Source organism: Motacilla alba, chromosome 7 (genome assembly GCF_015832195.1).
Source record: "Motacilla alba alba isolate MOTALB_02 chromosome 7, Motacilla_alba_V1.0_pri, whole genome shotgun sequence".
Classification (NCBI taxonomy): domain Eukaryota; kingdom Metazoa; phylum Chordata; class Aves; order Passeriformes; family Motacillidae; genus Motacilla; species Motacilla alba.
Genome location: NC_052022.1, coordinates 19298168 through 19325802, shown reverse-complemented (window position 1 = coordinate 19325802; position 27635 = coordinate 19298168). Strand labels below are relative to the sequence as shown.

The window sequence follows — 27635 nt, the reverse complement described above, 5'->3', positions numbered from 1 at the left end:
TCTTTTACACTTTAGTCTGTTCAAAAGCCCAGAAAATTAGAGCTTCCTTCTTTTCTCATTATAAATTTGTGACATGCTTGCAGAGAGAAATCCAGGAAAAGACAGGAAGACAGGCTTTCATTTTGGAAAAGTACTTTAGGCTGCTTCCTTAAGTAGTACTTTTTAACTTTTCTTTCTGTTATAGGCATTGCTGATGTAGCAAAGTTTGGGTTGTTAGAAGCATGTACCTCCAGAAACCACTTCTTGTTGAATTCTCAAATCTGGAATTTTATTTGATTTTTTTTTAAACATATTTTATAATGTATCTGTTTCTGCCAAATATATACCATCTTCCAGTGGCCATTTAGCTGATACGAGGGCACATTTCTAACCCCTTTCACTGAGACAGCAGTGGAGGGAGAGAAATGGTGATATAAGAGCTCTTGTACTGATGTGTCACCCTGGAGCCTATGAGGCAGGTGTGCTTATTGGGTTGCCTTTTGAAGCAGTGTTATAATGATAAACCCTAGTGAAATTTTTTGTGCTAAAGTTTGGATGAATTATTATATTGCCTCATTAAATGATTGATCTAAAAAATATCAGAGAAGATTACCACAAATAAACATAAAAATTAAATCTTTATTATTCTCTGTGAACTTCCTTCTAGAGGTCTACTAATATCATCTGTTTATCATCTGTTTCTGGTGACAGTATTCTGGCATATTTTATTAGCATTTGACATATGAAATAGATGATGTTCAGTATAAACAGAAGAAATTCAAGGTGTTTTGGATGTTTCAATAAATATCACTTAGACAAAACTGTCTTTTGTGCTGAAAAAGGATGGTTGTACATCTGTAAAGCCATATCCTCAACAAAGAACACACTGTTTTCTCTTTGTAGGTGTATTCCCATCTGGTGGAAATGTGATGGACAGAGGGACTGTCGAGATGGCTCAGATGAGCCCCCAACCTGTCCGCACCGGTACTGTCCTGTGGGGCAGTTCCAGTGCAATGATGGCAACTGCACGAGTTCACATTTCTTATGCAACACCCAGCCAGATTGCCATGACAGATCAGACGAAGATCCTGTACTTTGTGGTATGTTCCAACACATAAGTTAAACTCTTTTGCCAGTATAAAACATGTAATCAACATATAAATTTCATAATCACTATCACTTTTTCAAAGATAAAAAGGTGAGATACACAGATGCAGTCCTCTGCAGTCTTGCACCTGCTGGAGAAATTCACCTCTGTGCAAGCAGAGTAAAGGAGAGCAAAAATGTACTATATCAAAATGTAAACAGCTTCTATACCTCCAAGACAGATTTGCAGTGAGGTAAATTACCATCTGAGGTATAAAATATTAGCAACAGGACTCATTTTGTTTTGCTCTGAGTAAAGCCATGGTGATTATGAGGAATCTAGGGCTTCCTAATGCCCAGGCCAGTCCAATTTTCCCTCTATTCTACTCTGTGTGATTGGACAAAATTATTACATCCTCTGCATTGCACAAAATCCAGTTCATGTGGGAAGATTTGTTTTGGAGAGCGGTTGTTGATAGCAGTCTTATAGAAATGTAGCATAATTATGCTTGTGGAATAAGGCTATCTCCTTAAAAACGTATGCTTTTCCACCTACTTATGTCTAATTTAAAAAGCATATCCTTCTTTCTCTTTTTGTAAATACTGTAGTCCTGGCAGTTGCAAGTAAGTAATATAAAGCAAAGGGGAAAGCAGTGTAGTTATATAACTGATAGTGTCATTGCCTTCCATTCCAACATGGTTATAACAATGACAGAATTAAATGAAATGTCAATTTTAACTGAGTTTCAAATAGCTAAGATTTTAAGTGTGCCACAGGGGAATTAAAAAGCAGAAGTATGGCGGCTGTGTAATGCTGGGTACAGCATAACATACTGGGTACAATAAAATCAATTTAGCCTATGTAATTTCTTTAACTTGTTCTCTCGTGCATGGTAACAGAATTCTTTGGTCTAGAACTTAATGGAAATTATAATACACTGTTTTCTCTTGAACAGCTTGGCAGTGTATGTAAAAGAAAGTAGTAGAGTGGAGTATGGCAGGACATTCTGGAAGTAGAGATAAGTTTTGACTTCTGTTTTCAGAGCTACCTGTTTGCCAGCACTGCTGATACTACCTTTCAGTGCTTTGCCCTTTGGGAATAGAGGCTATATTTTTCTAGGTTGTGCAGCTGATAGCATGGTCTTCTCCTATGTTTTCTGTCATGTTCTTTCATAGAGAAACAGGCTCATCAGGCAATACACACCTAAGCTGATAGCATGGCCAGAGCCAAAATGCCACTTAGCTGCTCTGTGAAGTGAGTGGGAGACCCTGCCTCAGTCATGTTGAATGCTGGGTTTACTTCCCTCTGCTTTAGGAGAAGGTAGTATGTGTCTTTCTCCTAGAAAACTGTAGAGCCTTAGTGAGCTTGTCTGAAGATACCTTGGGAAAATGTGAGATGTGATGTTAGAAATGTGTACCTTAACTGCTTTAAATGGGCAAGTATATGTGACATTTGAAATTTCTTTCCGGCTTTGTTTAACTGTTGATGTAAACATAAGGGCTCAATTGATATAACAGCAGCAGATAATTTCTGTAATTTTCAGTATCCTAACAGCTGATCTGTATTCTTTCAGCTAATCACCAGTGTGAAACTCATCAGTGGCAGTGTGCCAACAAACGATGTATCCCAGAAGCCTGGCAGTGTGATAGAGAAGATGACTGTGGTGACAACTCTGATGAAGACAGTGGTCACTGTGCCAGTAGAACCTGTCCCCCAGGCCAGTTTAAATGTGACAATGGCCGCTGTATCCCACAGTCCTGGAAGTGTGATGTGGATGATGATTGTGGTGATAACTCTGATGAGCCATTCCACGAATGCAGTAAGCACACAGCTGTAGTAAAATGCCTACATTAAAGTGCACTAAAAGCAGAGTGAACCACATAATTTAATTTTCCTGAGATTAAAAGTTTATTGGAAAGGAGTATTTAAGGAGTATTTTCTGCAAGCTAATTGCATTTGTGTAGTAAAGAGTGTTAGAAAACATAGAGACTATCTGATAATTTACTGTTTACATATTCTTGAAGGAGAGAAAGCCTATTTATGCTGGCCAGATTATCAGAAAATGGAAGCAGCTCACTCTGACTTTCTTGATGCTAGGATTTTCTATATGCTGTAACATGTCTCTCTGAACTAATGGGCATCTTCAAGAACTTGTGACCAAGTTTTTGCCATCTGAGGACAAGCTGCCTCCTCCAGCTTCCACATTTGGGGCTATTGCCAGTTTCACCACCTCTGAATAGTTTAGGGGAAAACTCAATGAGTGTGATTTGATCCTGAGATGGGTTTGTAGCATATGCAGAATACAAGCAGCATAGATTGGGAAGATAGTAAAATTAGATTCATTTAATGCTTTCTCTTTTACAACACTAAAATTATCAGATAGCTCTTTTTAGTCAAAATAATTGACTGTAAGTCATAAAAGGTTAGGAGAGACAGAAGAGCAAGGAGGACGGTTAATGGCTAAGTAACACAATTTATTTTGACAACTGCCTCTTTCAGTGGGACCTGCTTATCGATGTGACAATCACACACAATTCAGCTGTAGAACCAACTACCGTTGTGTACCATTGTGGGCAGTGTGCAATGGGAATGATGACTGCAGAGACAACAGTGATGAACAAGGCTGTGGTAAGTTTGGAGAAGGTCATTTAAATGTAACTTTGTGCCTAGAATATTTCTCCAATTTGCAAACACCCAGATATTCTGAAAGCCCTCAGTAATAATGTACCTGGGCAAAGACTATGCTAATGTGTGCTGTTTTGTTGTCAAACTGTCTATGCTTCAGAGGAGATGACTTGCAGTCCTTCTGGAGATTTCCGTTGTGACAATCATCGATGTATCCCGCTGCGCTGGAAGTGTGATGGAGATGATGACTGTGGAGATAACTCTGATGAGCATAACTGCAGTGAGTTCTTGTTTTCTTTGTAATTATACAGTCTCACTTTTGACTTAAATATCCTTCTATTTTTTATGAGAACAAGGCAGCTCTCAAATGCAGCCCTTCTTCAATATATATGGTAGTCTCTCTTTTATTTGCTGAAATACCATACTGATATCGAGGATGCATAAAAACACTAATCCATCCAGTCATCACAGTAACACAAATTCCTCTTTTCCACTGAGAAGTGACATTTGAATTTTATCCTGGGTGCAAATGTATAGTTTCTTAATAATAGTGGATCATTTTTCTCTTAATTGAATTAAAAGCTTCTGTATAATTCTGTGTTGAAAAAAAGTCTGCAGTGATTTTCCTTTTTTCTGTGTCAAGAGGGACATGGAATATCTACCATATTTAAAGAATACTTGGGGGTAATGATGTTTTAACATAATTAAATTTTTAAGATTTTACCGCTGCCCACATTGCTTTTTTCTGGTTCAATGAGAAAGGTGTGGATGTTTAACTCTACATCTGGGAAAATTTTCGTATTTGTACATTAATTTTAAATGAAGGTCCTCGTGAGTGCACAGAAAGTGAATACCGTTGTGACAATCTGCGCTGCATTCCTTCCCGGTGGATCTGCGACCACGATGATGACTGTGAAGACAATTCAGATGAACGTGACTGTGGTGTGTATTATCTGAATGCTACCTCTTACATGTCCACACTGTTGTTTGTAATGTGATAAATTATTCTGCAAAATTATCTTTTATGGGAAACATCTTTAAAGAAGTAATGTTCATCATGTCACGTTAGGCACTCCACCAAAAGTAGAGAATACCACAGTTTTAGTAGTCTGGGATTTTCCAGTGTTTTTAGAAGATTGTTCTCAAAACATAAAAAAATTTTCTATCTTTGAACAAGAAGACATTTCAACCGTTACTTCTGAATCTTTTCAGAGCTGAGAACCTGCCACCCAGGTTATTTCCAGTGTGATAGTGGACACTGTGTTGCAGAGCGCTTCAGATGTGATGGAAATGCAGACTGCCTTGATTTCTCTGATGAAGCAACTTGTCGTGAGTTATAAGCTTTGCAATTGGTGCTCATTGTGCTCACTTCCAGAAAGATTTGCACTTTTCCCTATTTTTAAGTGAGAAGACTCCTTAGAGATATAGAATTGCGCAATGCTCAGTGATTTTAGTAAAAATTCAGGATAAGCATAATATTTTGAATCAGCATTTTAATATAATAATGGGTTGCTGTCTCTTACACTGATTGTAAACACATTCTTAATGGTAGGAAATGAATGTGTTTACCAAGTCCAGGAGAAGATACACATGTGATTGAATTAAAATTTTTCGCTATCCCATGAGCATTGCAAGAACCAAACTGTTTCAGTTGTACCAAATTCTAACAAGGTTTGTAATGAAATTGTTTTCTATAATACTCAAAGTAGTATAAAGTGTCCTCCAGTGTCAGTGAGCCCAAGGAAATAATATACTTTTCCATTTCTGTTTTCCTTTGGTATATTGAACTACTGTGAAAAAAATGTCTGTAGCTTGCCTGGATTTACAGCCACAGCTGTTTACCCAGAAGCTATTGTTCTCAGTTGGAATGAAAATATTCCCTCTGTGCTCTATCTGCATTGACTGACATCGGCTTTTTGGGTGATACTGATGTGTTGGTTCTGACTTACATGTTTCCATGATCTTAGGCTTCAGTACTTGGGAGGATTCCTTTCTCTTCATGTTTGAATCAGGGCAGTTCTGTACATCTTTCCATGTACTTAATTTTAATAGCTGTGCTTTAAGTAAGAAAGGGCATCTGCACACTACTATCTTTGTTTTTCTGAGGGTTACCTCATCCTGTGACATGCATCACAGCAGTTGTCTTTCAGAATCTGAGTTATAAAACATTTGACTGTTCTTAAATGGAGGATAAAATGTATGAGAAGCCATTGAAAGGGGAAGGGTATGGTTTATTTAGATAGGCTGGTAGAATAATATTTGTTTTTTCTTTGGTTTAGTTAAGTTCCTTTCACAGTTTTTACAGAATATTAGTGGGGGTTTTTTTGCTGTATCGACATGACTCCTTTTGAAATTACATATCTTATGTGCTCCTTCAATCATTCCCATTTGGTGCCGGTGAGGTTAATTTTCTTTTTTACGGAACTAGATTTGTCAATAACAAATTCAAGTAGCATTTGTTAAATTAATTTGTTTATTTTCGAAAGCTTGTCTAATGTAAGTTGTTTCACTCTTCATTTAAACCTGAATTAATTACTTGTAGCTGCAAAGAAGTCTTCAGTCCTTGCTGTCTGTTGTTGCTGTACATTTTTGAAGCACTGCATGTAGTATCTCCTATTGTGGAGATAAGTGTTTTTAAAAACAATATGGGGTTGGACTGAATATTTTTCATAAAAACATAAATTTTTTATTGTAAATGAAAATGTCATAATTTTCTTTTTTTTCAGCAACACGGTATCCTAATGGTACATACTGTCCACCCATGCTGTTTGAATGCAAAAACCATGTCTGTATTCAGCCATACTGGAAATGTGATGGGGATAATGACTGTGGAGATGACTCTGATGAAGAACTTCACCTTTGCTGTAAGAGAGAGAATTTTTATTAAAATGAACAATATGCCTAATCTCTAAATATAATATATCAATTAGAAAATAAATTATAATTATTCAGGATGAGTGCTAAGAATTTTGCTTTACATGAAAGTTCACTTCATTCTGTGACAGTATTTCTCACTGCTTTGCAGATGTTTGTATACGTGGTTATGAAAGCAGAGAGAAGCATATTTGAGATATGCTTCAATAGTCTCATTTCACTATTTTAGGTTTTTCAAGTTGGTTAGCAAAAATAAGAATGTCAGTTTGAAATAAAAGATTAATTCAGATAATGTATGATGTCACAAATGCTGAACTTTCAAAGCTATTAGTGTTGCCAGGACAGCTTTGTAAATATGGCTAAGAAGTCCTGAATTGAGGTCTAACAATTAGGTGTTGGAGGTGCTACTCAAACTGGTTTTGTCAGCAATGCACTTAAATAACATGTTGGATTTTCAGTCAATTTTCTTCATAAACAAACCTAGAAACCTCAGTGTTATATGTAGTTAGAGAATTTGTCTTTGGCCAAAGATGAGGTCCTGTGTTCTGATAAAACAAAGTGTAATGTCCTAACATACAATCACCAAAATATGCAGAAAATATTTTTTTGTCTGAATGCCTCCTCACCTTTTGGACTATACAAAACATATAAATGCTCCAAGAGAAGTGATATGAATAATTTGTGACCCAATGGCCTGAAGTATCAAAATGTGACTGATTGACCTCTGTGCTTTTAGTGGATATTACTTGTGAATCTCCATTCCGTTTCCGGTGTGAAAACAATCGCTGTATATACAGTCACGAGCTGTGCAACCAGGAGGATGACTGTGGAGATGGAAGTGACGAGAAAGAGGAACACTGTATGTTTAAAAAAATTGAGCATCAAATTCAGTAATTTTGATTTGCTTAATATTTAATAATACCAAAGGAATGTCAAAGTTAACCTTAGTTAATGAAAACAAGAGCTCAGTATGAAATAATTTTAACTATGGTTATTGGTACTATGTATTTATAGCTCTACGTACAAGTAGCAAAAATGGGCAAACGTGCCTGAAAAGTAAAGAACATGATTTTCAAACAATACTAGAATTTATTATAAGCACCAGCTACATATTTGCTCATCTTATTATGAGCTCTACCCAAAAGGAGGAAGGGGAAGGGGTTGGCTGTATCGTAAAATTGGGATGGCTAGCTGGGACTTTTAAAATAAACAAATGATAATGCTTCCTGAAGTTGTGTCTCTGTTAAGCACATATTAACAGTCTTGACATTTAGGCCCAGACCCTGCAGCAGCTCTGTTAATATTCAGTAGGTTTTTGCCCTCAGAAATCTTACATGGTTCTCGCTGACTGTGCTGTATATTTCCAAGTGTAATCATATTTTTGGTTGCTTAATGATAATTTGCTGGCTTTATTGTACAATATTCTAAATGGTAATAGTTTATTAATATCTCTATAATTTCTTGAAGTCTGCAGGAGGTGTATGAAGTATATCATTAAAGGATATTAGTAAGTTTTCACTATTAAAAGGAAAGTTTAGTCAACTGTTAACACAAAGAATTTCCCTTCTGTCTTTTATAAAACAGCAGGACTTTTTTCAGTTCACAGAGATGTGACTGGAAATCAGGATGTTACATCCTGATTGTGGTTTTGACTTTATACAGACTTCGAAAGTAGTCTTGCCACTGTTTTACCAGATGGCATCAGCTCAGCTTCCCCATTAGCAATGGGGGATAGGGCTGTCTGTTGGTACTTCGTAGTTTAAACTGTGACGGAGGAATATTTCTCTTCTTGATTGTAGGTAGAGAGCCAACACCAAGACCTTGTAAAACGGAAGAATTCAAGTGCAGTAATGGAAATTGCATTCCCCTACATTATGTCTGTGACAACTACGATGACTGTGGGGACCATTTTGATGAAATAGGCTGCAGTAAGTAATATCATTAAAATACAAAATTACAATGCTGTTGAAATAGATATTTCTGAAACTGAAAGTAATGAATGTTTTTTCTTGAATACCATACTAAGTAGTGTATTTTTAAGTAGCCTGTGTGAATTTCCTAATTGTTTTATAATAAGCCTGTTCTAAGATTATTCAGTTAGCAAGGTACATATATTTACTGTTTTCATTCTCTTTTTTGTTTGTTTATTTTGTTTTAATTCTCTTCTGTTTTCAATTTTTTTGTACATGTCTTCTGAAAGCATATAGATATGCTACTTAGAGACATGGCTTAGTGGGTCTTGGCAGTGTTTGGTTTATACAACCTGATGATCTTAAAGATCTTTTCCAGCTTGAATGATTTCATCATTCCATGAAATTCAGTGCTCTGAATACAGTCTTTTTTAGGCTTAGAGTATTTATGCATTAAAAAAAAAAAATATTTGTTTTGATCTTGTTTTGAAATAGGTTGTATTACAGAGGCAAGAACATCCATCTATTTCAACCATAATTGCAATTGACCAACCTATGGAGTTATTAGTGGGCAGACACTGAACTGATACATGTTGCTCTAGCCCTGTTAAAAATAAAAGTATATTGAGATGCTTCTATTTTCCTTTTTACAGACATGACCACAGAATTCTTTAAGGACCACTAGTCCTTTGTCTGTTGGCCCTCTCAGATCCTCTGTGCAGCTTTTATGAACAATTTATTATATATTTACCAGTATCCATTTAAATGTACAAGCTCTGACTTGAACTTTGAGATGAGAGGTATTCCATGAAATAACCAAACCTTTTTCTGAGGTATTCTTCAGAAAAAAAACCCAAACAACAAAACCCTAACTTTTTATATCAATATATAGACAGCTGCAGAGTGGTAATATGAGCATACACTTGTAATTTCAATTTGTCAGGCAGTGATGGCATCAAGTGAATGTGTGCCAAATGCTACATGCGTGATTTGCAATCCAGCAGACTTCCAAAACACAAATAACTTGGAAGCCTATAGTGTAGTCCATTTTGAAGCAGTTGATTTCTCTGTTTCAATTGCCATCCCAATGGTCTTTAGGTAATATAGCCCAATGCAATGACTTGATGAAAATATGGAAGTATAAAAAGGCAATGAAGCAGTGTGAAACAGACACCTTCTGATGTCTGTGTTCAGCTCTTTGGGGATAGATGTGAATACAGATCAGATGGTGACATTTGGAGCCTTTCCAACATCAAATACCCGCTGTAATAAAAGTGGAATATTTGTGTGTGTATGTGTACAATGAATTTATGCTTCTACATGTATATGAAATTGAGCTGTTTAAACTTAATTTAATCAGCACTGGAATGTGTATGTAAAAAGAACATAATCAGCTTAATGTAAAATTTTTGCCATATATCTGTATCTTTTCCTCATGGTCTTCCAATAAGCATACTATTTATCTTTTCTGCTTATATAACAGATTTGAATTTGTACTCAAGTATTTTACGCATGTATATATGAACCAATAGAATTCTATATGTACTTTCAGACATGTATAATTTTCATTATCTGTTACAGACTGACTATTATCCCTGACTTGCCTTTTCCATTATAGGAGTGTTTTAAAGGGCCATGCATTCTATGCAATGACCTGTACTGTCTGCAGTAGGCTTTAGATTAGGTTTGGCATGCACTACATGTCATCTTCTCTCTAGTTTCCAGATGTTAATAATGTAGGGCCTGTGTTATACATAATATCAATTGAGAATATTTCATGTTCAGCTGATAAGAAAGCACTGGATAAGAATGAACCCTGTTGGCAAAGTTAGGCATTAGATTCAAATCTCTTAAATTCTGCAGTTGCTGCAGATTGGTGGTAATTTAGAATGTAATTTCTGTTAAGGAAGGTGTGCTTTAATGGTTATGGATCTTTTCCTGATCCTCTTCACTAGCTGACAGCTCTCGTAACCAGTGGTTTTCATCATCTTCTAATTTTAATTAGATTAAGTTAGTTTCCTTATTTTTTCTATCTGAAAACTATTTTTAATTGTAATAATGATCAAAATTATTATGCCTCCCCCTTATCACCTAATTTTTTGGTTATAATTGTATAATTTTCTTTCCTTTCTTTCCTTTCTTTCCTTTCTTTCCTTTCTTTCCTTTCTTTCCTTTCTTTCCTTTCTTTCCTTTCTTTCCTTTCTTTCCTTTCTTTCCTTTCTTTCCTGTTTCAGATCCTGGAACAGCGCGAACTTGTGCAGAAAATATCTGTGAACATAACTGTACCAATCTGAATGAAGGAGGCTTTATCTGTTCCTGTAGGCCAGGGTACAAGGCCAGTGAAAATAATCGCAACTCCTGTGAAGGTATTTTTAATCTTATAAATGTCTTCTTGCTGATTAGTGTTCATCTGTCACTTCATCATTCTAATGTGACCACTCATTTTCACATTCTAAAAGGATTTTTATACATTTATCACATGCTTCCTAAAAAGTTCTACCACTGAATCATATTTTCTAACACGTATGCTTCATTCAACAAAGAAATTGGCTCCACAGTTAAGACTTCTTTTAAGCTTTTGTTGGCTGTAGATATATTTTTGTTTTATAGCACATAGGTTTTGTCATATCTTTGTAATCGGAGGGATAGAAACGTGATTGGGTTTTTTTTCGTTATTGAAAACAAACTTACTGCAGGTTATACTCTCCTTCTGTTCTGTTCTCCAACAGACCTACAGTAAAGGTGTGTTGTACCATATTTTTGCCCTGGATTTTATGCAGATAAAATTTGGTGAGGAGTCTACTCACAGGCCGTGGTTTGTGGTCATGTGATATAGTACCTTCCCAGTTGGTGTTTCAGTATGTTTTCATGAGAAACCTTCTGCTTTTTTCTCCCAGCTCCTGTGGACAATTTGTGTGGTTTTATTAAAAATGATCCAAGACCATCCCTCCCTTTTTTGCCTGCTGATGCAGTATCTGAGGACTATGTGTCTTGTCTTCAGCATTTCAAGAAAGCTTTGCTCTTGCATCTTATTTTAGTCATACCTCATCTTCTGTGTTGCCTTATTGATTTAACACAAAAATACATGATCAAAAATGCATCTCTGAAAATAAACCTGTTAAGCAGGATTGGAATAATTATTGGCAATCTGTAGTTAAGACATGGTAAACAGCAGATGAGTGATGAGGAGTTCTGTTTGATAATAGATGCTGATTTTAAAGATCACTTATTAGGTCACTGATCTTTTAGAGTACATGGAGAAGGCTCAACCCTACCACTTCATGGAGTAAAAATGACCGGCATAGAATCATCAGGGTTGGAGGAGGCCTTTAAGAATATCCAGTCCAACCGTTAACCAGCACCACCGCTGTAACCCCTAAATCACTGAACCATCAGCTAGCACCAGATGAAGATGCATCTGAAACACCTCCAGGGATGGTGACTCCACCACCTCCCTGCGCAACCTACTCTGATGCCTGACCACCCAGAGTGAAAGTTTTTTTCCTAATATCTAATCTGAATTTCCCCTGTCTCATCTTAGGGCCATTTCCTCAGCTCCTCTCACTGCAGGCAGCATAAAAGAGCCTGGCCGCCACCTCACTACAGCCTCCCTTCAGGGGATTGTATAGAGTGATGAGGTCACCCCTGAGACCCCTAAAGACTAAACAAGAAAGAAATCAAGTTTTAGGAATCTTTTCTCTTCTTGTGTCTAGATATTAATGAGTGTGAGATCTTTGGAACATGCACCCAGGACTGCAAGAATTCCAAAGGAAGCTATGAATGTTTCTGTGCAGATGGCTTCAGGTCTGTGGGTGATCAACAAGGGAAACAGTGTGCAGCTGATGGTATGTTAACTTATAGCAAGATTGACTGCCACCTGTAAAGAGCAAGTGCTGTATAGCAACTTAATGGATGTAATCCTCTCTTTTATAAGAAGAGGATAATGAAAGCCAAGCCTTATTCTGTAAGATAGTACTATCTGTGTATTCCACCTATTCCATAATTAGGAATGAAAGTGCTCATCTCTGCTTCCAGTTGTAAACATTAGAAATGACACCTTGATTTGTATGCCTGCTCTCATTTCTCTGAAATTTTCTGCAAATAAAAACCTGTTGTCCTGTGGTTATCATCAGAAGGAAATTAATGTTGCCTATTCCTGAAGTTTAGATTTTTTTCAACAAAATAATGCATCAGAAAAAAGTTGCATTGAACTGGTATAAATCAAAGGCAGTGTGATGGCAGGTGGCCATTCCTTGTTCATGGACTGATGCACACAAACAGAAGGACTTTGGCCAATGTTTCAGATCAGTCATTGGCTTTTTATCATACTACAGTGCAGTGACTACCATGTGTGGCAGTCCTTGAATAGGCAGAGTTGACTCAGAAAATAATACTAATATATCAGTAATAATAAAAATAAAGAGGTGAAGAAAAGAGAAAAAAGTGAGAATGAAGCAGCATTATGTAAAAACCAAAAGCAGTACTGTATCTAGAAAAGTAGTTACACTTTAACAGCTTTAGAGCTAAATGATAGACATATGGTGTGCCTAGTCAAATGGTAAAATCTTCAGAACAGAATGCCTGTGACCAAACTTACATGCTACTGGAGGTTTTGAAACCTAAAAAATTATTTGAATTATGAAAAATGTTACAAGAAAATGAAGTCTCCAGGTTACCCATCCAGGGGCCTAGTTCAGCAAATATTTACTGCTGAGTGTTAGGCTGGAAATGCAAAGGACATTTACACTTCAGTTTCTGCCTGGCTGTCTGTTTCTGCCTGTGTCAGAAATCCAGTTCTTTGACACCCTTCTTCACAGTCTTTGTCAGAAAGCTTCTAGACACACAAATTATTGATGGCTAAGTTATAGAAGATAGTATAATTGTAGCTGGTAACAATGAAATTTGTTGTGCCTGAGTTCTAAAGTTCTATTTCTCTAAAATATAACTCTGGCCTGCTTTGTCATACAGTCTCACAGCCCTCATAAATGAGGGCCCGATGGGATGTTATCAGGCATACCCAAAATTAAACTATGGCCAGGAGAACATTCGTCTGAATATGGAGACATTAGAATTCACAAACTTTAAGGCAGAACTTGGACATGTCATGGCTTAAGGGACTGGCAATTTATTTGTATTTTCAAAATTGTTTGCTGTACTTTGAGGGGGAAAGTGGAACCACATAGTGTGTAGTGGCATTCTGTTTTTGAGATGTGGTGATATGCCAACAATATAATGTTTAAGAATTTTTAAGGAATTATATCTGTGCAAGGTCTATGGTGAAAGGGATAATACTACCCTCAGTGGTAAGCATTTCAATTTTTATGAATTTTGGAAAGCCATGAAGTTTGGATAGCACTGAAGCTTTAGAAAATGCCCTAGATTCCCTCTGCTTCTTGTACAAATACAACTTGTGCAAATCCCATTTAGTTTTAATTAGAAATGACTTTCATCTGTTTATTCTAAAATGAGAAATACATGAAAATAATTTCACAATTGTTTCCCAGGTAATCCTCCATTGTTACTGCTGCCAGATAATGTGCGGATTCGAAGGTACAATATCTCATCAGAACAGTACTCTGACTATATTGATAACCAGGAGCGCATCCAAGCTCTGGATTATGACTGGGACCCTGAAGGGATAGGCCTGAGTGAGTATGCTAATACTCAATCATGCAATGGTTGGTTTAAAAAGATGCATTTCTGCAGCATGGGTGTTTAATTTACGCTGGAAAGCAAAATCAAATTAGATCAACTGGCCAGGTCTCCACTGAATGTGCCCCTCCCCTATACTCATTCTCCAGCATCTCTGTGGTTTCTTTTAATGCTTTAATTTAGTTTAGCTGGATTTTGATCTGGTTTTTCCTTTCATTTTAGTGTGAGTTTAGCTGTAGAATTGTGGCTCTTTAGGATTATGCTGCAATAGAAGATTGTTATTAACCCCTTCCTTTCCCTTTTGCCTCTGCATTTCCCAAACCTGGCCCATGTCTTGCAAGAACTTCTACTAAGCAGAAATGGCCAATAGATCCCTGTGTTATCTTATATTTTTGCTTGTTCTTCCAGTTCCCTTTCTTTGCTGTTTCCAAAGGGCCACTGTCCCGGGCCATACTTGTCCCTTAGGGTTATGAGAGTCTAAATTACTCTCAAAATCGTGTGTGAAGGTTTCAGAGCTAAGATCCTCTGCTCTTGAAAAATGTGATATATATTTCCTGATAATCTAGCTCAAGATGACTTTGGATGTGTATCTTGCCTATGATGGATGACTTTAGAATTTACACACTAACACAACGTTACTCATAAATAAATGGGGCTGGTAACTTCACAGAAGAGCTCAGAAAAATTAGACTTTTTGACAATATGTAATTAACTAGACATTTCTCATCTTTTTTTTTAGGTATTGTATACTTCAGCATTCTGGGACAAGGTTCTGAGTTTGGAGCCATCAAACGTGCTTATCTCCCCACATTTGACAGCAGTAAGAACAATCCAACAAAGGAAGTTGACTTGAATCTCAAATACATTGTTAATCCTGATGGGTTAGCTGTTGACTGGGTTGGAAGGTAAGTACACTGAAAAGCTAGAAAAATGCTGTACCTTCAATGTGTCAGTTTGTGAATTTGATCAGGCTGTGCAAAATCCACTTTTTGTTCCTTATGAATTGTCTCTGAGTATGTCTAGTCTGAAGGTAGTTCAGAACAATGTAGGAAGCTGTCCTTGCCCAGACAGCAGGTTAATATGGCTGACTGCATCACATATTCTGTGCAACTGGCAGATCAGTTGTGCATCAGTAAAGTGATAATACACAAGCCTCCATGTCAGATGGATTCTTCTTCAATGACTTAGGTACACTCCAGGGAACAAGCTGTCTTTGCTGTTGGAAGGAAAGGTCCCCAGCCCACAACGGAATATTGTCTTTTATCTTTGCTCATTCCTTACCAACCCTGTGCTGTATGAGCAATCCCAAAACAGAAGGAGCTCTGACGTTTGATGAATAGATTCATTTTCTCAGAAAATGGTTAGGTTTTTGTAATTGTGTTTCAGAGGTCTTTCTCTCTTTACTGACTGTGGATTTTTTTAGCCTAAAACATGGTAATTTTTTAAACTTAATCATAGAAATCATGAGATCACTCCTTATGTTTATTACCTTGGAGAAGAGCTGGGACAGTTGGGCCTGACTCTTGAGAATTTGATGTTTACGGTGTCATTTCATCTTGTGATTTAGCTGTTAAAGGATGTGGTGGACAGGCATATCTGTAGCTCATGTGGTATAATGTTGAGGAGGAACCTGATGCATTCAGCATATATATCACAAGCATCCTGGTGAGGCTTAAGCTTCATCTGGGTGAGCAACTTCAGCACTTCAAACATAGTGCTGCAGTGATTTCAGAACCATGTTGAAATGTATTTTTAAAAACTACATTTCATTGTCTGCACATTATATAAAATGCTACAAATGGTTTGAGACACTTAGTCTTGCTGCTCATCTGCCAAATAGAAATTACAGTATTTTTTCACATTCCCAGGCCAGCTAGGAGATAATTTATTCAAGCAGAAGGCACCATATGATTAGTGAGTGCATAATAATGAGTCTGTTTATTATCTAAGGTCAAAAAAAATTATAAAGGCATGATGATAAAGGAAGTTCAAGGAAGAGTAGACTGAGCACCCTGTTTATTAGGACTAAAAACATTTTCATCTGATGTGGGAACAATTTATTCATTAGTATCTCTGTCAGAAGATAAAAGTCTAGAGAGGAGCTGTGAACTATTAAGCTGGATATCTCCAGAGCTGCTGCATAAATTACATGGTAAATGAATTTTTACTTGTAATGAACCTCATCATCTCCTGAAAAACAGAGTCTTTAAAGATGCTTATTAGCCACTTCTGCTGCTTAAAAGTAACAATAAAAGTTTTCAGTAGTCCTTCAATGAAGATTATTTGACAGGTACCAGAGGTAGCTGCAGCAACTTTGTCACAGGAAAAACACAAGTGAGCCAACAGATTACACACATTTGTTAAATTTACCTATATTTAGGGTCTGTGTATTCTATACAAGTTCAGTAATCAATGCAGGTTCATTATATTAATTTTCTTCAAGTTTGATAGAGTGTTTCTTCCTAATTTTTTTAATTTTATTCCTCTTCCAAGTGTAAACTATTTACTTTTGGAATGTTTTGTGTTTTATGCAATTCAGACATCTTTACTGGACTGATGCAGGGACTAATCGCATAGAGGTGGCAAAATTAGATGGGCGGTATAGAAAATGGCTTATTTTTTCTCACCTGGATCAACCAGCAGCTATTGCTGTCAATCCAAAACATGGGTGAGTATTGCAGGACTTACCAGAATTATTTCCAATGCTATTCAAAACAAAAAAAAACCCCACAGTAATAAATTTTTCAGGAAAGACTAAGGGAATGTTTTCTGGAACTTCCTTTTACTAACATTGCAAGGTCTGTGAGCATGGGAAAGCATTTTAGGATTAGATTTAACATGGATGCCTGTGTTGACAAGGCCAGATGGTTCAAATAAAAATCTCTTTTCTGCATTATTATGTGCCCACCAAATTTCTGTGTTACTACTGAAAGAGGGAAATAGATGGGATTGTCTCTTCACCAGCTCCAAGCAGGACAGTCACAGCCTCCTCCATGGGGAAAAGCAATGTAAATGCACTTGTGGATCCAGTAGCTGGGCTTGCTGCAACTTGGATTAAATGGTAGATCATGAGATATTGTGATATGTGCTTCTCTCTGTTGGAGTACAGCAGCATAGCTCCCTGAAGTGACATGGATGCTACAGCTTTATTCTGACTGATGGATGTTTTTTAGGTATTTATTGTTCAGTGAACTCTCTGTGACCTTCCCAATCACATCTGCAAAACATAAGTTGCTGAACAGCTTTTTTTTCAATTACTGACCTTTTCCTTCAAACTCCAAAACATAATCACAGTGACCAGATTCTGAACCTTATCCATTTCTCATTCTGCCCTTTCAGGCTCATGTATTGGACTGACTGGGGAAGGCAGCCAAAGATTGAATGTGCCTGGATGGATGGACAGCAAAGACAAACTCTGGTCTCTGAAGACCTTGGCTGGCCAACTGGTCTTTCTATTGATTATTTGAACAACGATAGGATCTATTGGAGTGATTCTAAGGAAAATATAATTGAATCCATGAGACCTGATGGGACAGACAGAACTGTTGTACTACATGGAGGTGAGACCATACTATGCAATTAATAGTAACCAAGATGTGTGGTAACAAGCACTTGGGCTTCACAAGTGAGGCTACATTTGGGACCTTTTCAACATTAAGTCTTGGTAGTGTTTTCTCCTTTATATAGTGATCAATGGCACACCAGGCTCAGGGATGCCTGGTAACTGGACTCCCAGAGTGGAGTTTGTGACCCAAATAGGAAACAATGTGAAAAACTGGATTCTGACTTTTTTATGTATACTATTAATCAGTATTAATCAGTGTGGGCACTGAGACATGAAGAGGTCTGGCACATAAGGATATAAATATATGACTGCATGAGTCTTAAAATGAAAGCAATAAATCATGTATTTAAGCTGAAGAACAGCAGTTTTGTCTGCTCTACTGGAGGTTTGCTTGCTGACATCTGTTATTTGGTTCCTTTGAGAAGTAGGCAGTCCATACAGCCTTGATGTCTTTGAAGGCCATTTATATTGGATAGCTAAAGAGCGAGGAGAAGTCTGGAAGAAGGATAAATTTGGAAATGGAGAAAAAGTGAAAGTTCTGACTGTAAATCCGTGGCTTACCCAAGTGCGCATCTATCACCAGCACAGATACAATCAGTCAGGTGGGTAATCAGGATCCCAGTGAGCCATTTTCTGCTGTGAAATTAAAGTTGGTATTGATGTCTGCAAAGAGCTTAGTAAACTTTTGATAATGTGTCTGTAAGTAAATGATAATATTAGTTTCTAAAATCTAAAAATTAAATAGAGGCTGACAAGTATTTTCTGCACACCCAAAATGAAATCAGCAGTGGAACACCACATACTGGTCTTTCATGCTTCTAAAATATGACCATGTCACTTCTCTTTTCCCCCTCTCTCACGAGAACAGTTGTAATATATATTTATCCTGGCAAAGTGCTGATCATTTAATACTTGAAGTAGTTTATTCTGGGTGCTATATGGGCTCTCAGCAGCCGTTATCTCTCCCTTAAGAATGTATGGGTGTAAGAAAAGGGAGAGAGAAGGTTTTAGTATAAATGTTGCGCATTGACACAACTGACTATGGAATTGCCCTGCCTTACCTCAGGAATATTCTGCATTGCTTCTTCAAATCTTTATCACTTTATCACTTTTTCAGTGCCTAATCCTTGTAAAGATGTCTGCAGCCACCTCTGCTTGCTGAGACCAGGAGGATACACCTGCTCGTGTCCTCAAGGGACTCGGTTCCTAGAAGGCAGCAGCACGGAATGTGATGCAGGTAGAATAATTTGTCAAACTGGAAATGAAATCAACAGAAGTTTTTCTTTAGGAATACAAATGCATTACTGAATTAGAAGTATGGAGAGATATGCTAACTGATGTAATAGATGTTGGTAAGTCAGAATATCTGGCTTTTATTCTCAGTCATCACTGATTTGTGCTTATCTTGTACATTTTCTTAAATGCCTTTGCATGTCATTTGTAAAATGGATATAGGTCTGTCAAGAGGCCTATATCAGGTCTGCTCATCCAGAGCAGACCCAGCTACAAAACTGGTCACAGTTTCTGATTTTTGTTTTGAAATTCCAAAATATTTTTGAAATATCAAAATATTTTTAAGAATGCTTTGATTTCAGAACTAAGAATTTCTGACAAATTTTTAACAATTTTGTTTACAATTCTGTAGAAGCTCTTGCTTAATCAGTATCATAGCAACTTAAAGTTCTCTAAAGTTTCTATGAAACTCAAAAGTGTAGACAGAGATAACTTCTGGATAATTATAATCTGGAAAGTCTTTTAGGCACTAGAATTTCATGCTTGCAATGCATTTGTTGCATTGCAGCAAAACCCTCACAGTGCTTACAGGAGCACAAATCAAATAGAGTTTCTCAGCCTTTACTGAGAACAGTGAAATACCACTGCAGAATTTCTATTTCGCTCTAGCTGAGGGTCTGCATTCTTAGCTTACAGTGGTGTGGATGGTTGCCAGATGTCCTTGTACTTGTCCTTGAAACATATCTTTAATGTAGTATGATTTGTAACATTATGTCTGGCATCTTTCCTATGGTTAATCTTCTCTGAATTATATTCTTATTGCACTGAAAGAGAAAACGTCATCACTTTGACACTGCCTTACCTCTAAATTACATTTTATTAATAATTATTAGTGATTTTTTCTACTGCCATGTGATATCAGCAGAGGTTATAGTAGGTTATAGTAATAACCTACTATAAAAGAGGGTTAAAGAGGTTATAAAAATGGTTATAAAAAAGGGTTAAAGAGGTTATAGTAATCTGTAAAAGTGAATGAATGTCTGCAATATGTGTTTAAATTAGGGATCAATAACTGTATTGATTACATTTGTTATTGCTGTTTATTGCTCTGGAGACACTGAATTTGATATTCTCTACTCACACTGCTTTATATAAAATGTTTGGGAATTAAGAAAACTGGGCTTGTGCAGTGACCAAACATAGCTTTTGTACATACATTTAGTTTATTTGGCCCTATTGCAGCTACTGAGAGACAGCCTGTAAAACCTCTGCCTTTCCTGGTTTTTTTCTACCCCATTTACTTGAAGGGCATTTTACCTGTAAGAAACATTGTAGCAACACACATCCTTCCTCTGGCTGATAACAATTTTGTGATTTATGTCCATCTTCAATCTCTAGACTATAAGACTGGCTCAGATCCAGGCTTTTCCTATGTTAAGTACACTTTTCTGACAGTATATCTAGAGCTTTTACTGAAGACTAGTATGATTTTTCCCCCCACTTGATTCAGCATTAGAATAATGCTCTTCCTCTATGTGTATTTCCATCCATTGCTTTTCTTCATAAGTAATTGCATTCCAGTTTCACCTTCTCTGTACAACTTCTTGCTGGTAGAATGGAAGGGTCTGGGCAAAAGAGAGAAAGCATTGCTGCTTTCTGAATGGAAAGGTTTGAAGGGTGGTGTTGGGCTGTATTGCATGAAAAAAAGAAAGTGAGCAGACACACAGCTCTTGAGCTGACTGTGCCTACACTCCACTAAGTTTTCATGTTCTGAGAAGAGGTTTTGCTTCACTTAATTTAAGCTGATTTGGCAGAAAAAATAGACACGAGCAACAAGCACATGTACTATCAAAAACAAAAATTCTGAAAAGCATCCTGTGAGTTTGCATATGCAAGATCTATAGAGACAAAGAAAATGCATTATTGATATTATTTAGTTTGTTGAGGATGTCTTGATAATGCATATGTGGCTTCTGAATTTTGCAGCTATTGAATCCCCTCCCACAATGCCACCAGCTTGCAGGTGCATGAATGGTGGAACATGCTATATAGATGAAAGCAGTCTTCCCAAATGCAAGTAAGTCTGTATGTTGTTAGGGTAGTCCTGACTCAGACTGTGCTGGTTTAGTCTCATGAAACAATTAAATGCTTTGAAATCTGTTGGAAACACTTCAGAAGGTGTCATGCATCTGCAGTAGCATTTTAAAAACAACTATGGAAAAAGACATGCATAAAAATATCAACAAATAAGTAATGTAAATGTATCAGTTTGGGGGAAAAAACCCAAAGAAACCCCAAAACCAAAAACCCAAAAAGGCAAATCTCTGAAGATTCTAATAAAATGCTATACCCCAAAATTATAACAATGGAAAAGTGACTCTCAATAAATGTAGCTTGGAACAACCAGCAGATGCCACCAATGCTCCACTGAAACCAGACCTCTGACTCAGCCCTTTTTATTTTTACTTTTACTTCTCTGAATAGAGGAGACATACTATACTTACATACAGTCAATGCAATATATAATTACTGAGCATGGAGTTAAAATTTCTGTGTTGTAGATAAACATTTCAGAATATAATCATAAAGCTGAAATCCCAAACTTAATAAAAGCCATTCAGTCAGCTGTCCTTCTTACATTTACAGATGTTCTTATGGATACACTGGGAATTATTGTGAAATAGGATTGTCAAAAGGAGTCCCTCCTGGAACAAGTAAGCTTCAAGAATATATTGCACTTGACATTTGAGCTAAAGAATTTGCAATACCTCACCATGATACCTGTTCACGGTCAGGCTTTTAATTCTCTGCGCTCTTTTTTTTGTAGTGAATTATGCTTGCTTGAATGTTTTCTTATTCTTCTGTCTTTGACAGCAGCAGTAGCAGTGTTGCTGACAGTCATACTAATCATAATAATTGGAGTGTTAGCGGTTGGAGGCTTTTTTAACTACAGACGAACAGGCTCCCTTTTACCAGCACTTCCCAAACTACCAAGGTATGTTTTGAAGGCTTTCAGAGCAGGAATGTCTGTGAACTGTACATGTTTGTTTGTTTCTAAATATTTCTGAAAAATCAGGTTTTTTGCCTTGTGCCCATTCTGGTGGAATATGGGAAATGCAGTGTTGCAGCAACTCCAGTGAATTTTTCATTCCAGGCAATACCATAGCTGATCATTACTGTGTAACAAAGGATGACTGTAAGACTCTTTGACATTCTAAATTACCTTTTAAATAATGGGCAATATAGAAGACTGTTTACCAGATCTGAAGCTACATATTCAGTTCAAAAAGATACAAAAGACCACAGTTAAATGTTTTCATTTTTTATAAAACTTTGACCTGAGATGAATTGAAGAAATCTTTTAACAGTGAAAGGCTGTACTCATCTGCAGTGCTGTAATCATGTGCTCAAAAATATGGCACGTGTGTAGTGAACTTTTGTTTCCAATGCCTGAAACAATGCCTACACTGCTGGCAGTCATACTGTCGAGTGAAAACCAGCTTTGTGAAATGTCATAAAAAATATTTGATGTTTTAAATCAAAGGAAGACAAAGGAAATATATTTTAAATTATTTTAAATTAATTTGTTTTAGAAAGGATGTCAGAATATGATGCTTTGAATTTTTTTGGCTTTAAGCTAATTATGTGTTTTAAAGTGCATAAAAGCACATCTTCATAGTCCTTGCACCAATTTCCCAGTTATAGCTCTTAAATCAATGTAATTAAATCACTGTAGTCAATAACATGGATGAAGCTAAAACTGCTTCCTCACTGGAGGATTACACTGCACTAGTGACACTGAGTGAGCCCAGATGAAGACCACCAAGATAGTAAGAGGGACAGAGCAACTCTCCTGCATAGAAAGGCTGAGAGAATTGGGTTTGTTCAGCCTGGAAAAGAGAAGGTTTAGGAATGACCTGAGGATGATTTTCTAGTAGATGAAGGAAAATGGGAAGAGACTTTTTACAAAGCACATAGGGACAGGACTATGTGGGAAATTCAAGGTGAGAGTAAGTCTGGATTAGATATTAAGGATTAATTCTTTGTGAGAGTCATGAGGCACTAGAACAGATTTCCCAGAGAAGTTGTGGATGCCTCATCTCTGGCATTGCTCAAGGCTGGGTTGGAAGGAGCTCTGAGCAACCTGGTTTAGTGGAAGGGGTCCCTGCCAATGGCAGGGAGGTTGAAGCTAGATGATATTTAAGGTCCCTTCCAGCTTTATCCGTTCTGTGAATCTGGGGTTCTAATCCAATTTATTCATGAGTTTATCTAGTTAAATTGGGACAAAATTTTTGTGCAGGTAAATTCTGAAGGACAAAGAGGTTTTAAGAGATCTCCAAGCTACTCACTGAAATTCCCCGTTTCCTGCATTTTTAAATGGAAACTTCCTGCATTGTCAGATAGCGAACAAGCTGAAATTTTAATGTACTGACTTGATCTTTACTATTCAACAATGCTTCCCACATAAGTTACAAGACTGTGTGAAAAGGAGACGTCAGGTTTTTTTGTCTATGAGACTTGATTTGCATTTATTTCTACCATGAACATGTCTTAGTGCTGCCATTGCTCAATCCCTCTTTAAACTTGGAACTCATATGTTTACAGCAGGCTTAACTCAAGCTATAGCTTAGCTGTGGCCTATAATATGAGACCTGTCATGTACAGGAATCATAGCTAAGAGCTACCATTTTAAAATTGAATCAGCTGATGCCTATAGGGCCAACTGGTGATGTGTGTACGCAATGCACCAGCTCTAAGAAAGAAGTAGCATGAGCCAGATCCAGTGAGGACATGCAACTGGACATACAATTCCAGTACTTCTGCCTTCCTTCAAGTCAGGCAAATTTGACAAAATGAACCTGAAGGTTAGCTATGGAGCAGATTTGTAGTTAGATGCCTCGGGGATTTTACATACTCAGATTTCTGTATGGAAATGTCCTGTATTTGGTTACTGATTTCTATCTTTCACATCTTTTATTATTTTTTAGCCCAACAGTGTGCTTTCAGACCATTTCCAGTATTCTTCATAAATATCTAGAGTGCACTTGTTGTTGTCATAAATCTATACACAGATTGAACATTCACTAGTATGAAAACAGTGTTTTGTAGTTATCTTCATGATTTTCATGCATAAATCTTCAGTATAGGTGTCGGTGGATTTTATTTTGTCAAATTTCAGATGTGTGTTTTAAAAGTCAGTTTTGATTAATTTGAATAATTGAGTGGATCCATGCATTTGTCTTTAAATGGGCATTGAAGTATGAGTGTTCAAAATGTAGGTACATTGTGTGACATTTTATTTCATTGTCATCATTTGATGTCTACATGAGCGCACAGAGGTATTTGAGATGATTCGGAGTGGGCTAACTTAGGTTAAAAATCTCATTAAACTAATAAAGAAATACAACTTCTGATGCTAGCTTGCCAAAATTCAAAGTGATAATTATGCTTAGAAGAGCAAGTGAGAAAACCTGTATTATAAACTCACTTTCTGTGTAGTCTCCTCTACTTTATTTTTATTTTGTCTGTTTGATTTGTTTTGTTTGGGTTTTTTTATAGTTTAAGCACTCTTGTAAAATCTAATGAGAATGGCAATGGGGTAACTTTCCGATCTGGAGCAGATGTGACTATGGACATAGGAGTGTCTGGCTTTGGGGGAGATTCTGCTATAGACAGAGCAATGCAAATGGTAAGGTTTAGTTCTCAAATAATTTTTAAAATTGTGTTCTTTTAATGTAATTAGTAGCTTATAGAAGGGAGCCTTTTATCTATAAAATGATAGTGGGATGATAAATGTGTTCTAGAAAAAGAAGTGAACAATGATTGATAGTTTCCTGAAATAGCTTTTTGTAGTTTGAAAGCAAGGACAAATATAGGATGTTCTTTAAAATAATGTGCATTTTTCAAAGATTTATATAGCAGAAATTGAGTCAATTACCCTCTTTTGTCTTCTAGTACGTTCATGGATATAAAGGGAATGAGTAGACAAATGACAGCATTGTAAGAGGGGAATTTTTTAGGACCTTTGTGTTCCATAGAACATTTTAAAAATGTGTAGTTTTCAAAACTGGATAGTATGTTAGAGCATTCAGAGGTAAAACTCACTCCTAACCACAGGATTTACTATTTTGTGCAATACAGTATAGATTTGAAAATGTCTTAATTTATGAAGTTTAAACAAATCACGTTTAACAGTTATGGGGACATCGTAAAGTGTAACTCTACTTCATCCATGTTTTGTAATGCACATCTGAGAAACAGCAGATCCCTATGTTATTCCCGTTTACCACAAGTACAATGTACAAATGACTTTTACTTGTAGGAAACAGATCATGGATATGTTTGAATAGTAAGCACTTGCTGCCAAGTATAAGGTGGGAACTCCCTAAACTGTTGGTGATTAGACATGAAATGAAACAGGTAAAGAAGATAAGCTCCTAGTATGACCTTTGCCTAGATGAAAAAATACAGTCATTGTTAAAATTAGGCAGCTTGTGTAGCAAAACATCCGCATAAGCATTTTGGTAAATACTGGAAAAATAGCTTTAGGCTTGTATATTACCCCAAATCTTCATGCACACGAAGCTTGGCCGTGCTTGGCATTCTCTGGCCTGATACTGAAATACTGAAGCTCAAGCAATGCAGTTTATACATTGCCAATAACAGGTCTGGATCCAGACTATCTCTACTTTTGTGACGTTAGTTCTCCCTATGTAATCAGCGTATAAACAAACAAATTGTTATGTTCACTAGGAAAGAATTCAAAGGGTTTGGTGTACAGCAGTGAAGAACTGTGGGATGTACCTCTTAAAATTTTAACATCATATATGCCTGAGTAGATGTTAGATATTTTTCCATGGGGCTATTCTTAGTCAGTCTAGTTTGAGGGAGCTGACAAGTGTTTACTGTGTTATAAAAAGCCATATTCTGGTAGCAAAAAGCATGAATCCGTTGGGCATGAAGCAGTGTTTGTGAAAATGGGGCAGGTGTAAGGGACTAGCTGCTGTACTATTCCTTGCTGGTTCTGTCATGAGGCTGTGTCAAAGAGCAGGACAAGTGCATCTGGGTGGGGTTTTGTTTTTATAATCCCCCTACCTGATGTAACTCATCTGACATAACTGAGGTGTCACACTGCTTTGTCTCAAAAAATACAGCAATCTCCTTGCTGGGACAAAATGAATGAATCCCATTCTCTTATATATCAGTTACTGCTTATTAATTTATATGTCATTTTGAAGTCTTTAAATTAAAATATTTATTTGGATATTATTCTTCCTTTGATATCTCTTCACTTTTGAAGGTATGATTTGTGAAAGTCATCTTTCCTCATCATAAAATACTTTGAATCAAGTATTGACATGTGTGTGGGGGTTTTTGTCCATCTAGGAAATGGGGTAATATTGGAACAATCAGTAGTCGAGGCTGCCAAGTCAGAGAGTAAAAGTAAATTGATGTTGTGATTTTAAGAGATAAAGGTTTTGTCTAAGCCTATGTGAAAGTAAACATGTGTTGTTCCCCAAGATGAAGAGTTGACTACACAGTAATTCCTAGGAGTATGGAGGTGTTTATTCCACTGCAGTTGTTGGGTTTTTTCCTTCACAGAATGAAAACTTTGCAGTGGAGTCGGGGAAACAACCAATCACGTTTGAAAATCCAATGTATACAACCAGAGATGGTGGAGCCAGCACAGCTGGTGCAGTTACAGTCATTCGGCCAACACTTGTAAGATAAATTTTGGCTTGAATTTCACCTTTCATTTTCCCTTATGACCACCTTTTCTTCTTTGAAGAATGTTGATTTTCTTTCTTCTCCTACAGGTAGCAGCAGCTGGTAGTGAGGAAAATGAAAATTTTGAAAATCCTGTGTATTCCTCTGTGATATCTACTAGTCCGAAGGAAACCCCTCAGAGTACAGATGCACCTCCGGTAGGAAATAAAAATGCTCTAAGGCTGCTTGTTTGTGTTCTGCTCCAGATCAGAAAAATTGAATTGCTAGGGAAGATGCAGTCAACTTAATGTAGTTTCATGTCCCTCAATAATTGCCCTTGTGTTGTTTTCAAGACAGTTTTTCTCCTTTTTGATGTACTTGTCTGGAATATAGGCTTCCATGAAGTAATTCAGTAATTTTTGTTGCCTGGTCTTTTGTGAATACTTCTTTAGGTGAAATAACTTGGTAATCTAGCAAAAAAAGAAATTTGTGTTCCATGCTTAGAATTACAACATAGCGATGTAAGAGCATCCATCTGAAGTCACTGGGGTAGCAGTCAATGCAAGTGAAATCCAACACTGTAATGGCAGTTTCTAGAGAAGTTTTGAGAAAAATGTGTGAAGTTCTAATAATTTTTATGTTTCAGGAATCAAAGTGGAGTTTCTTCAAGAGAAAAAAGAAACAAAACACTAATTTTGAAAACCCAATATATGCAGAGGTATTGTTTATATTATGTAATTCTATTTTTCAGCTAATGTACTGATGGACTTTGTTCTTGCTTTCATAGGATAAAGATTATTGGTAGATTCTGCTGCTATGTGGAACAGCACAGAAATTCCAGTCCAGGTTAGGGAATGAAGTGGTTGTCAGAGGTTACTAAATGTCATGCACAATGGGGTGTTGAGCAGGCTCAGCTCAGCTCCTGACATTAAGCAATAAAGTAGAAGTTCCAGTGTATGGAGTAAGTTTCTAGTGTTGTTTTTACTCAGCTGTACTACCTAAG

General features: G+C 36.8%; 1 protein-coding gene across 7 annotated transcripts in view; it reads left to right on the top strand.

Moving 5' to 3' along the window:
* Positions 1-27635, top strand: part of LRP2 (LDL receptor related protein 2) — a 114583-nt gene that overhangs the window by 86094 nt on the left and 854 nt on the right. For 4 of the 7 annotated variants that reach the window (XM_038143377.1, XM_038143378.1, XM_038143373.1 and 1 more), the window contains 24 exons: positions 883-1079; positions 2640-2885; positions 3566-3694; positions 3852-3971; positions 4517-4633; positions 4904-5020; positions 6418-6555; positions 7302-7424; positions 8365-8493; positions 10710-10841; positions 12189-12320; positions 13980-14123; positions 14867-15032; positions 16667-16795; positions 17467-17687; positions 18115-18294; positions 18810-18929; positions 20912-21002; positions 21572-21639; positions 21800-21920; positions 24485-24614; positions 26528-26647; positions 26743-26850; positions 27279-27350. In XM_038143377.1, coding sequence (XP_037999305.1) covers positions 883-1079; positions 2640-2885; positions 3566-3694; positions 3852-3971; positions 4517-4633; positions 4904-5020; positions 6418-6555; positions 7302-7424; positions 8365-8493; positions 10710-10841; positions 12189-12320; positions 13980-14123; positions 14867-15032; positions 16667-16795; positions 17467-17687; positions 18115-18294; positions 18810-18929; positions 20912-21002; positions 21572-21639; positions 21800-21920; positions 24485-24614; positions 26528-26647; positions 26743-26850; positions 27279-27350 — 3250 coding nt within the window. The remainder of the gene's footprint in view (positions 1-882; positions 1080-2639; positions 2886-3565; positions 3695-3851; positions 3972-4516; positions 4634-4903; positions 5021-6417; positions 6556-7301; positions 7425-8364; positions 8494-10709; positions 10842-12188; positions 12321-13979; positions 14124-14866; positions 15033-16666; positions 16796-17466; positions 17688-18114; positions 18295-18809; positions 18930-20911; positions 21003-21571; positions 21640-21799; positions 21921-24484; positions 24615-26527; positions 26648-26742; positions 26851-27278; positions 27351-27635) is intronic. The other 3 variants (XM_038143380.1, XM_038143374.1, XM_038143376.1) reach the window with 2 other exon arrangements.